This window comes from Leuciscus leuciscus, assembly GCF_965113295.1.
Source record: "Leuciscus leuciscus genome assembly, chromosome: 19".
NCBI lineage: Eukaryota > Metazoa > Chordata > Actinopteri > Cypriniformes > Leuciscidae > Leuciscus > Leuciscus leuciscus.
In genome coordinates this window covers 23,677,271-23,689,474 of record NC_138743.1, presented here as the reverse complement: position 1 = coordinate 23,689,474, position 12,204 = coordinate 23,677,271, and the positions used below count along the sequence as shown (strand labels likewise).

The 12,204-nt window shown below is 36.9% G+C and overlaps 1 protein-coding gene and 1 long non-coding RNA gene across 5 annotated transcripts in view; both read right to left on the bottom strand.

The window, feature by feature from the left end:
- The window catches only part of usp24 (ubiquitin specific peptidase 24), a 68,118-nt gene that overhangs the window by 15,113 nt on the left and 40,801 nt on the right, over window positions 1–12,204 (bottom strand). For all 4 annotated transcript variants that reach the window (XM_082146750.1, XM_082146752.1, XM_082146751.1 and 1 more), the window contains 18 exons: window positions 11,476–11,573; window positions 11,260–11,355; window positions 9,194–9,422; window positions 8,947–9,109; window positions 7,641–7,796; window positions 7,482–7,552; window positions 7,228–7,388; window positions 6,981–7,042; window positions 5,578–5,769; window positions 5,366–5,480; window positions 5,137–5,281; window positions 3,162–3,281; window positions 2,258–2,383; window positions 1,763–1,861; window positions 1,592–1,674; window positions 1,337–1,478; window positions 1,131–1,250; window positions 624–844 (listed from right to left, as the gene is read on the bottom strand). In XM_082146750.1, coding sequence (XP_082002876.1) covers window positions 624–844; window positions 1,131–1,250; window positions 1,337–1,478; window positions 1,592–1,674; window positions 1,763–1,861; window positions 2,258–2,383; window positions 3,162–3,281; window positions 5,137–5,281; window positions 5,366–5,480; window positions 5,578–5,769; window positions 6,981–7,042; window positions 7,228–7,388; window positions 7,482–7,552; window positions 7,641–7,796; window positions 8,947–9,109; window positions 9,194–9,422; window positions 11,260–11,355; window positions 11,476–11,573 — 2,399 coding nt within the window. The remainder of the gene's footprint in view (window positions 1–623; window positions 845–1,130; window positions 1,251–1,336; window positions 1,479–1,591; window positions 1,675–1,762; window positions 1,862–2,257; window positions 2,384–3,161; window positions 3,282–5,136; window positions 5,282–5,365; window positions 5,481–5,577; window positions 5,770–6,980; window positions 7,043–7,227; window positions 7,389–7,481; window positions 7,553–7,640; window positions 7,797–8,946; window positions 9,110–9,193; window positions 9,423–11,259; window positions 11,356–11,475; window positions 11,574–12,204) is intronic.
- On the bottom strand, window positions 3,337–4,858 carry LOC309481854. Its single transcript, XR_014200120.1, has 2 exons — window positions 3,895–4,858; window positions 3,337–3,851 (listed from the first exon to the last, which is right to left on the bottom strand). It is a non-coding gene; the product is annotated as an uncharacterized lncRNA (long non-coding RNA).

The window sequence follows — 12,204 nt, the reverse complement described above, 5'->3', positions numbered from 1 at the left end:
AGTAGCAGTGCTTCGCCTTCTGAGAATATAGTTCCCAGTATGTATACGGTTAGAAGATGGCTGTGTCTCATGTGACCTTGTTATTTGTACACGCTGTGACTATACAAATCACAACATGTAAATAGGAAAATGTTGGCGTTATTTTGTCACTTATTGGGAGCAGTATGCTAACTGGAGCCGTTTACCTCCAGTCTTTGTGCTAAGCTAGGCTAGCGGTGGGTGCGTCAGACAGAGTTACGGCACACACAGAGATGAAAAGGGTATGTATGGATTTATCTAACTCTGGGGGATACGGTGAACAAGCTTAAGTCCCAAAAAGTCGGCTTGTTCCTTTAAATGATGTGGAGGTAAACATAAAATACTTCATCTTTTTTAGTAAGTGTTTTATTTTGATGGTTTTCTTTTCAGAGTAATTTATTTTAATCGTTATCTTTTCATCAACTCATAAATAACCAGGTGAACTTGAAAAATCCTGTGAATAATGATCAGACTTACGATTTTTGTCTGATGAACGATAAAATTATCTCACTTTTGATCAAGTAAACACCAGAACACCCCACAAACCGCACAGCAACATGCTAAAACACATTAACAGAAAAGGTCTCTCTCTTGCGGTCACTCACCGGCGGTCTTTGATGAAGGAGTAATAGTGTCCCGCATGGGCCTGTCCGCTGTGAACCACCACTCCCACCAGTTCATAGTTCTCAGAGATGGTGACCTTTTTCCGAGGCGACCCCCCGGATCCGCCCTCACCCCCTCTTCCGTTATCGCCGTGATCCGCGCTTGAATCCTGACGGGCCATTCCTGACACAGTGTACGGCTCCATGTTCAGCACCCAGGGGAACTAAGAGCACACAAAGTGAACAAATTATGGAAATGGATGCAAATCGATTATACACTAGCATCCAAAAGATTGGGGTCAATAAATTTTTTTTTAAACTTTTATTCAGCAAGGACACATTAAATTAATCAAAGGTAAAAGTAAAGACACTTATAACTTTCTACTAGAAATTCTACTGACTCCAAACTTTTGAACAGTAGTGTATAACGAAATAATCAACAGATTAATTGAATTTTAAATTATTTATTAGCTGCAGCCGAAAACTACATGACATCAGCAGAGCTCTTACTCTGATCTGCTCATCGTATTTGATGGAGCGGCCGCTTTCCCAGTCGAAGCCGAATCGCATGAGGTGGATGACCAGCACGCTGGGTAGAGACTTTATACAGGTGCGCTTCACAGTGGTCCGCTGCAACACAAAATGTGTGAGCACAAATGTACATAGATATTTCACTGCAGCTCTTTATTAAGGAGAACAACTGTATCCAACTGTACCTTCTCTTTACATTTCTCGCAGTAATAAGCATTGCTGCCATCCAGGACCTCACCCCTGACGAACTGATCGAGAGAGATCTCCAGACTCTGACAGGACGTCACCCCCAAATTCAGAGCCATGAACGTCTCCTCGCGCTCATACCTACAAACCGTAACCAAACACCAACTTCAAGCCACTGTTTTTAAGAAGACTACTTGAAAAAGATGCATTTGGAATGACGTGGGTGAGCAAACAATGACTTCTTTAAGGCTCACCTGTGTGGGCAGTCTTTGCATATCTTCTGATCGGAGAAAATGCCCTGGAATGTGTTCTTGAAGATCTGCTCTCGACCAATTTTCTGTAAGGGAGACATTAGGAGGATTACAAACACACTTCAGACTGTGCGCGTACACTCGAGTATGCAGGGGACATCAGGTGCGCTGTACCTTTAGATGTTCATCAAGCTGATCCACCAGACTGGTGAAGAACTCATAGGCATCCTGCTGTTCTCGCACATATAATTCTTTATTCCACATCTTAAAGATCTGCATGTGATTAGAATGATCAAATACTTGCTATTAATTCTGATGACTGGAGCAGGGTTATTATCATTAACTAAAACTTAAAACAACAAAACATTAACTAAAATACCATATTTGTAGTTCAAATGTAAAGTACAAAAATAACCAAAAATAACACTAATAAAACTATATAGACATTTAAAAATGACAAAAACACAATAAAATTACTAAACCTAAAATATGAACAAACTACAGCGTATATATTATGCTGAAACACTGGACTGATAGGAAGCATTTCACTTTTTTCATCATGTATCACTTTAAAATTATCAAAGTATTTTTTAAATTTATAACTTTTTAAATTTAAATAAATTCATACAGTGCATTTTAAGTATGGATGATCATAAAGGTGGTTCTCACCTTCCAGAAGTTCTCAGGTATGTAGTACTGGAGTTTGCTCTCCATCAGGTGACCGAACAGAGACTGAACCTGACAGAACACACTCTCCTCTGGGTTTTCAGCATCATCTTCTATTGACAAGACAGACTACAACACACACACAAACACACACAGGTTTATATTCTTACCCAAAAACTATGATGAAGACAAAATAAAATAAAAAAAACTATTTTTATTCCTGTGATGACAAAGCTGATTTTTTCCGCATCATTACTCCAGTCTTCAGTGTCACATGATTCTTCAGAAATCATTCTAATATGATGATTTACTGCTCAACAAACATTTCTTATCAATGAGGAAAACAGTTTTTGTGGAAACCATGATACCTTTTGCAGGATTCTTTGATAAATGGAATGTTGGGAGATTGTAAAAGAACTAAAGAATGAAAACTAAGCTAAAACTATAAATGTGTGGGACAATAAGAAAGAAAACTAAAAGAGAACTGCATAAAGCTGTCAAGTCTGACTTCTGATAAATATTGAAGCATGCAGGCAGTATGCAGTGTTGCTGAAAATTTGACAAACAAAACAAAGTTTAACAGTATTATTTCGAGTATGATGCCGTTTATAAGAGTGCATGTCTCATTATAAGCAGATGGAACAGCTTGGGGCACTAATATCAAATAATTGTACAAAAAAAAGGGGAAAAAAAGTATACCAAAAAAGAACCATCTGTCGAAAAAATACAAATAAATTAAACAAAAACTATAATTACACGCATAAAAATCATCCTTTGTTTAATAACCAAAATATGGAGTCAGACAGCTATAAACACCTTGCCAGTTCACTCCTACTACTTTTAGGTTAGGGCGTCACCTAATGGAGAGAGACTGTGCTAACCGTACACTCGTAATAATGGAGTTTACCTCAGGCAAACCAGGCTGCATGTAGAGCTGCTGGAACACTGCATTCATATAGCAGGTCGCACCTCCGTTCTTCAGCCCCACAAACCCAGACACAGAGCGACTGTCTACGGGAGGAAGATACTAACACACACATGACACAAATGAATGGAAATACATCTGTTGTAAGGCTTCTTACAGTAGAACATGGCAATTAAAATGTATTTCTATTTTCTCCAAAAGTCAAGTCGCCTTTTTTACATAGCGCTTTACAATAACAGAGGAAAATAACATGATGCAAACTTCATAAAATATGTTACAAAAAGGTGTAAAGCAGCTCTAAAGACTATAGTGTCATTAATCAGCTCAAGTCAATTCAGTTCAATAATTGTGTAAAGTTCAATATGAAAAATTTACTTCAGCTAGTGTAAGACAATAGTGTAGTTAGTCAGCTTGAGTCAGTTCAGTGTTATGGAAGCTTGTTTCTCTCATGGAATAAAAAAGGTAATACTGAGTTCTCACAATTCTGCCTTTTTTCTCTCAAAGCAAATTTATATAACTAGATTTTGAGAAATAGAGTCAGAATAAACTCAAAATGGCAAGGAATAAATTCAGAATTGCGAGTAAAACTCAAAATGGCGAGAAATAAAGTCAGAATTACGAGTTATAAACTCAGAATTGCGAGTAATAAACTCAAAATGGCGAGAAATAAAACTCAAAATGGCGAGTTATAAACTCAGATTTGCGAGTAATAAACTCAAAATTGCAAGTTATAAACTCAGAATTGCAAGAAATAAAGTCAGAATTGTGAGAAATAAATTCAGAATTTGGAGTTATTGGGCCCTATCTTGCACCCAGCGCAAGTGACTTTGTACACCGACGCATGTATCATTCCTATTTTGCACCCGCGCAAAGCGGACTTTTCCCTCCACAGAAGCACGTCGGTTAACTAAGAAATACACTTGCGCTCCCGGGGGCGGTTCAGCGCAAAGAGGAGGCGTGTTCCGGCGCAAACGTTCCTTCTTGCTATTTTGCAGGTTTAGAAAACAATTGCGCCACTAACCAGGAAAAAATAGTTTAAAGTCAGTGGCACGTTGCGCATGTTTTATCATATGCTATTTTAAGGGCGCATGCTTGGCCATAATCAATGTAGCGTGTGCACAACGCGCATACACTTTGATTCTCTCATCTACACAGAAGCAGCAGTTTTCATTTTTGCAAATCATACATTATTACGATAGATAGATGGATAGATAGATAGATAGATAGATAGATAGATAGATAGATAGATAAACAATTTATTATAAAAGCATACATCTAGCTTACACATTTACCCAAATTAACCGAAGTTAATTTGGGTGGGTTTCTCCATTTCAATGTAACTTCTCTCTTTTACGGCCGTGACGAGAGCGTTGCTCTCCTTGGCTGTGAACCGCTGCTGGCGCGCGCCTGGCAAATCCGCCGTTACAATAGCAATCCGCTATGGAAAAAGCGCGTCTGCTCTTAAAGGGAATGTGAGATATCGCTCTGATTGGTTTATTTCACGTTACGCCCAAACCACACCTATGAATAATGAAGCTACTTCAGACCAACCCATTTTAGATTTGCGCCTGGCGCAAGAGTCATTTATCCCGCCGGGAAAATAGCAACAGCGCCGAGACCCGCCCACAAAGTTACTTGCGCTTTGCGCTTTGACACTTGCGTTTCAGATCGTTAAAATAGGGCCCATTAAGTCTGTGTTCAGTTTATTTCTCATAATTCTGAATTTATTTCTTGCAAATCTGACTTTTTAGATATAAACTCAGAATTGTGAGATTTAAACTTGCAATTGCGACAAAGAAAGTCAATTGTGAGATAAAAAGTCGCAATTTCCTTTTTTAATTTTTTTACTCTGTAGAAACAAGTTTCCATCCAATGTCAATTTAATTCAGTTCAGTGCAATAACAGTGTCTATGTTGCAAAATTCCTCAAAAAACAGAAGGACAGTGAGGGCACTCACGTCGAACTCTTTGGTCAGTGACGGGTCAGACTGATGGTGCATGGATAGCAGTTCTTTAGTGATGAGTTGCAGGTTAGTTAGAGAGCTGTCAGCCAACATGACCAGCACCTCGTACGCCGCCAGACGACTGCTGACCGTACTGCACCTGAGAAACACACACGCACAAACGCTAAAGGCAATTTCAGCGACTTACACGTCAATGTGTGTGAATGTATGCATTTCATCTTACTTTGGGTGAAAGTCGTGGATAGATGCTATAGTGCTAGATGAGCTGTCACTGTTCAGGATGATTCGAGACGCTCTGAACAGGAAGTCGTCCAACAGCTGCTGGATCAGAGAAGGACCTGCAGCACATTAACAAGAAAAAAAACATTCTAATCCACATCCGAATCTCCATATGGGTCACATCATGCTGTCATATTTATCGGAAAAGTGTCTGACCAAACTGCTCTTTCTCACTGCCGCAGAGGGACAGCAGGGTTTTAATGAGGCGCAGGTGTCCGGCCAGCAGGATGTTGTCGGCCTCGCTGGTCTCCAGCTCGTTGGTCCAAGTGGGCTCGAAATTATCAAGCCAGCTGATTTCATCCTCCAGCATGGCCGCCGGGCCGATCTGAAGCTGCTCCATTTCTGATGCTGAGAACATGAAACACATGGGGCTGAGCCTTTCCGAAGGAATCAAAAAATTATTCTTAAATTCCCTAAGCAGAACTAAAGTAAAGGACACCCCCTAAAAGTTACATTTGGAACTTTCCATATACAGTAAAAGGAACAAAATAGGGTTGAGCAAATGGCTTCATATTCAGAAAATACTGATCATCTCAGGAGGCCAAAATAAATATATTTAATTAGCATTTTATGTTCAATAAATTTTTTATATGAAGTTCGTAGAATTTGCAACATTGTTAACAAATTATAATTTAAAAATTATATTTGTGTGAGAGATGATCAAAATCGACAGTAAAGACTATTCTGTCTATTCCGAATACATGCTGTTTCATTGAACTTTCTATTCATCAAAGAATCCTGAATTTCCACCTACAAAAAATTAAGCATAACATCTGTTTTCGACATTGATAATAATAACAAAATGTATTATCAAATAGCAAAGCAGCATATTAGAATGATTTCTGAAGGATCATGTGACACTGAAGACTGGAGTAATGATGCTGAAAATTCAGCTTTGCATCACAGGAATAAATTACAGTTTAAAATATAGATAACTTTGTTTGAATTGTAATAATATTTCACGATATCACTGTATTTCTGATCAAATAAATGCAGCCTGGGTGAACATGAGACTTTCAAAAACATTAATTGTATTAATTGCATAGGGCAGATTGGGTAACAGGGTTGCAAATTTTAGCTTAAAACAAGCGATCGTTCAGTAGTGACTAGCTAGTTTGGGGACAAATGTCAAATAAGCTGTTGATACAATTACATTTCACATAGATTAAACAGAAAACACATATTTGTCTGCAACTAACAATAACTTGGGTAACATGGTTGAAGAGTAAGACTGATAAATGCAGACAACACTTTTTTTTCCCTATGCAGTACAAAGAGTCCACAAGTGTCACAATTTTAAAGAATGGTACATTTTGTAATAGAGGGGAAAATAATCTGGTAACAGGGTTGCAAGTAAAAATGTGTGAAGAAGCTTAATATTTTAGGTAATTAAATTAGTTAACAATTACAAATAGTTTTTACTACACTTAACAATATGTATTATATCAAAAAGTATGTGAATAGTTAGAAAAAAATAAAAATGGGACACCAAAACATCTTATTTGTTGAAAGTGCCATTTATATTATATATTTCTATTCAAAATAAGGAAGAAACTCACTGGTCAGGTCATCCAGTAGCTGGCACCTCAGGTCAAAATACTCTGTGCATTGTGAAAGCAACCTAAAAACATGATCAACATTTTAGCTCAGTAGATACTCATCATTTCACAGCTTTACGAAGTTTACACAATATGCCTGTTACAGTAACAATCCATGCTTGATTACTTCATTTCAGCAATTTTCTCTAGGTCTCGTTTGTCAGAAATGGTTAAACTGAAGAAATCATGCATGTTCGGTGTGTCTGACCTTTGGTTAACACCCCTCATGATGCTGGTAGGGGACCAGAGAGGAAGTTGGGCTGTCAGAACCACCTTCAGCAGGAAGAGGTTGGGCTTCTGGAGATCAGGGTACGCAGAGGTGTCTGACTGACTGAGAGTGTACAGCTGATCGCACGCCACACGTCGGATCTGTGAAAGAGAAAGACCTTAGACATCTGGACTCAGAAGTCGTACTTAATAAGACAAGTTTCATTTAGTCAGGACTCCAACGCAGGCACTGACCTCTCCACTGGACGAGCCCAGCAGAATATCAATGATGAAATCATTCACAGAAAGCAGAGAGTAAAATGAAGCTAGAACAAAAAACAAAGCGATTACATAAGTGTTTACATTTTTGCTGACTTTTCTTTAGCATATGAGCGTGTTTTTTTTTTTTCTTACATAGCTGTTGGGAGCGTAGCTGAAGGCATGTGACAAGTAAAGAGAGCGCTTCTCGTGCGATAATAGTGTCTTTGATGGACACACACAGCTGTTTGACGCATATCCCAGCTTGCAATGTGGTGATCTCTCCCTCACTGCCGGAGCTGCAGTTACTTCCTGCAACACACACACACACGCAAGAACATGAGAGATGCAAAGACTGAAAGACAGACGTACACTGCTAAAAATGCTTTTCTTATTTAGTATTTTTATCTTGTTTCCAGTCCAAATATTTAAAAAAAGTAGTAAAATGCCATAAGATATTATGTCTTGTTTTCTGGGGAAATAAATCAAGCAAAATTATCTGTCCATGGGGTAAGAAAAATAATCTTGTTTCTGTCTGAATTAAGATTATTTTTCTTACCCCATGGACAGATAATTTTGCTTGTTTTAAGCAAGAACTTACTTAATTTTGATTTATTTCCCCAGAAAACAAGACATAATATCTTATCTAATTTTACTTATCTAGAAAATGCATCTTGATTTAAGAATTTTTAGACTGGAAACCTGACAAAAATACTGAGTAAGAAAAGCATTTTTTGCAGTGTATGCACAGCCGGTGAAAAGATTGGAATAATTCTATTCTATTCTAATTCTATTGCATTTATTTGATCAAATATTATTACAAATAATATTACAATTCATAAGAAATGTTTTAGATTTTATTATATTTAAAAATTTAATTTATTCCTGTGATGCTAAGCTGAATTTTCAGCATCATTACTCCAGTCTTCAGTGTCACATGATCCCTCAGAAATCATTCTAATATGATGATTTGCTGCTCAAGACACACTTCTTATCAATGTAAAAAAAAAAAAAAAAAAAAAAATGCTGCTGCTTAATACTTTGTGGAAACCGTGATACACAAGTACTCAAAAGTTTGGGGCAAGTAACATTCTTTTTAAAAAAATGAATACTTTTATTCAGCAAGGACATTGATTAAAAGTGACAGTAAATTTAAAATGAATGCTGTTCTTTTGAACTTTCTATACATCAGAGAATCACAAGCAAAAACTATTTTCAACATTGATAAAAACAAGAATAATTGAGCACCGATAAATATTTTTATTTTTAAATACATTATAATAAAAAATTGTTATCTTAAATTGTAATAATATTTTATAATATTACTGTTTAACTGTATGTTTGATCAAATAAATGTAGCCTTGGTGAGGCACAGGAGAAGAAACTTCTTTCAAAAACATATTAAAAAAATCTTGATTATTATAACTTCCAACAGATAATATAGTACCGATCAGAGTCTCACCTGTACTGCTAACCCTGCTGCGTACGCCCAGCGGGAGAAGCGAGTTGGTCGTCTCTCTGATTGGCTGGCTGTTGCCAACTAGGTCCAGTCGGCCTGCGGCTGCCGCCCAAGTGAGTCTCATGAAACACGCCACTGTGGATGTGAAGTCCCCCACCTCCATGGTCTGAAACAACAAACCAGACAAGTCATATAGGGTGCAGAAAAAAACATTTAGAAAACTAAGAGAGCACTGGGTGCTGTAACGCACCTGTATCGCGACACGGGCGGCTGGGATGATCTCTTCTACTCTGATGGAGGATCGGTCAGACATGGACACCTGCCTGTAGGAGGATTTTTCCGGAGTCCCACAGACGGAGAGCTGCCGCCCGCTCTGCCGCCCGGCGTTACGGAACGGCCGAGATGACAGAGTGTCCAGACCGTCCTTGCTCAACTCCTCGTCGAGGATACTAGGCATAGCCTGCCCTACCAGCAGAAACCTACAGGGGGAGACAAAGAGCAAGTTATTACTTAAACGCTAAAGCCAAATGTTTAAGCCTTTTAAAGTTCTCTCCACTTGATAGCGTGCGTGAACAAAGGTAACTGACACATGCACACTAAAAAGCTTCATACTTGTCAAGGGTTTGTGCTATTTCTATTCATAAGCGCTAAAAATGTCTGTGCACTTGTTTAAATGAGTTTCAGGTATCTCTTAACCCCCTCACAACAAGTGCTTGTCAACGAGTTTGTTGTTGTTGTTGTTCTGTTGTTTAGTCGACTATTAGGGGCAGCTCAAGATACAACAGGAAACTGAGAATACTTACAATTTTAGGCATTTGAAATCACAACTGTTTTTATATTCTGAATCCGTTTTAATATTTTCCTATCAACACCAGAAATATTGCAAAAAAACAAACTTTACATTAACATTAGTTAACTACCTTAGTTAACATGAACTAAGAATGAACAATACTTCTTCAGCATTTATTAATCTTAGTTAATATTAATTTCAACGTTTACTAATATGTTAATAAAATCAAAGGTTGTATTTGTTAACATTATATAATGCACTGTGAACTAACATGAAGAAACAATGAACAGCTGTATTTTCATTAAGGCGAGACACGGCAGGCAAAAACATCGATTTTTCATGCAGTGGTCAGTTTTGAGATTTTGGGCTAGTTCACTCCTTCAATATGTGTTTTCAAACTGCTATAAAGAAAACGTTGAAAATATATATTAAGATGTTTATTTTATTACATTTTGTTTACTTGCGGCAGCAAGTTTCTCTCAAATTTACCAAGAAGTTAGCATTCCAACACAACATGCCGAGCTCCGTCTGTTTACTGAAGTCTGTCATGACCGGTATTGTCCTGCACAACGCTATGTAACCCAAATATGGGCATTTCCTTTCTATCAGTAACCAATCGTGAATGTTCAAAGGGGGATTTAAAGCTAATGGCGAAATCTCATTTAGAGCTATTTAAATCTTTAAATGGCGTTTTCTCAAAATGAGTTTTTTGTCATTCTCCAGTACAAACATATCAGCCTATGTAGCACCTATGTACACCGAACTTTCCAGTTATACACTTAGCAGTTAGATTTATTTGTTAATAAATCATTCCTGGCCTGATTTGTGAGACATTTTAATAAAAAAATATGGCGAAAATCTATGGCCATGGAATATGGACAGTATATTTTGATTTCCTAGGTAATGAAAGCATATATCCTGAAATCCCTCTGAATTTTTTTTTTCATCTTGTGTGTAAACAAAATGAAAAAAGAATTTTGCACCTGGCAAATTTATTTTATTTTACTTTATCATATGGTTCAGATCTATCTGCCGAAAAAATATGCAAAATTGCACATATTTAATGAGATCATGCTTAATTTGCATAATTAAACATACACATTTCAAAAACTTTTAATTTTTTTTTTATATATACTTGTGTAAGTAATCAACTGAGGAAGTTTCATGGTGATATCTATTATTTAAAAATGTTACCCTATTCACCTGTAGTGTCTCGCCTTAACCAACATTAACAAATATTAATAAATACTGTAACAAATGTATTGCTCATTGTTAGTTCATGTTAGTTAATACATTAAGTAATGTTAACTAATGAACCTTATTGTAAAGTGTTACCAAATAAATAAATACAATTATGGAAGTCTATCCATCAAATATGACCTGAAAAAACACACAAGCGCTTTTAAAGCAATATTATTATGCGGCCTATCATCTGGAGTGGTGTTTCCAAAGAGAGAGAGAAAAAGTACAAACAAAATAGAGAAATAGAAAAGAGAAGACAGCCAGACTGATAAATGAGACTGCACCTGGCCAGCTGCAGGCAGATGGAGTAGACTCCCTGTCTGGTCTCGTAGTCCACCTCAGACGGGATGGAGTCTCTCTGCATGACGTTAACCACCAGACTGAGACAGAGAGAGAGACAATGCACCGCTTAGATAATTAATGACTAAAATATACAGACACATTAAGACTGCATAATTATCAACATGCAGTGGAAATGTGGGTAAAAAGTAGATGACTACCTGAGACCTCCCGCTTTGAGGAAGTTCTCACAGAAAGATTTGACACTGGTCTTTGCCATTTCATCATCAGATGTGGGCATCAGCTTAGAGCTCAACACCTGAGAACAGATGGAGGTGAGTCAGAAAGTTAGAGTGTTTTTATAATTTTGATATCCTAGTAATATATATATGCATATATGCACAACCATTCAAAAGTTTGGGGTCGGTGAGATTTTTTTTTTTTTTTAGTTTTTTTTTTTGTGTCTTATGTTGTATTTTATGTTTAAAAATATAGCTTACAACATAAAATATCTGTGTTCTATTTGAATACTGTATAATGTAATTTGGTTCCTGTGATGACAAAGCTGCATTTTGTCTTCAGTGTCACATGATCCTTCAGAAATCAATCTAATATAACGAAACATTTCTTAATTTCAATGTTGAAAACAGTTGTGCTGCTTAATATTTCTGTGATAAATACAGCAGCATTTATTTGAAATAGAAATGTCTTATAAGATTCTAAATGTCTTAAAAAATGTAATGCTTTCATGCGGAATTAATTTTTTTCAAAAACTTTTGAACAGCAGTGTATACATACAAAATAGTATATATGTACAAAATACGTACAAATACACAGAAAAAAAAAAAGTAAACATTTTTGTTTGATATTTTCTTTGAATAATAACTTTCGTAACAGGGTTGAATGATTGTACTTGACACATGCGATCAACACAATAATGCGTGTGAAAA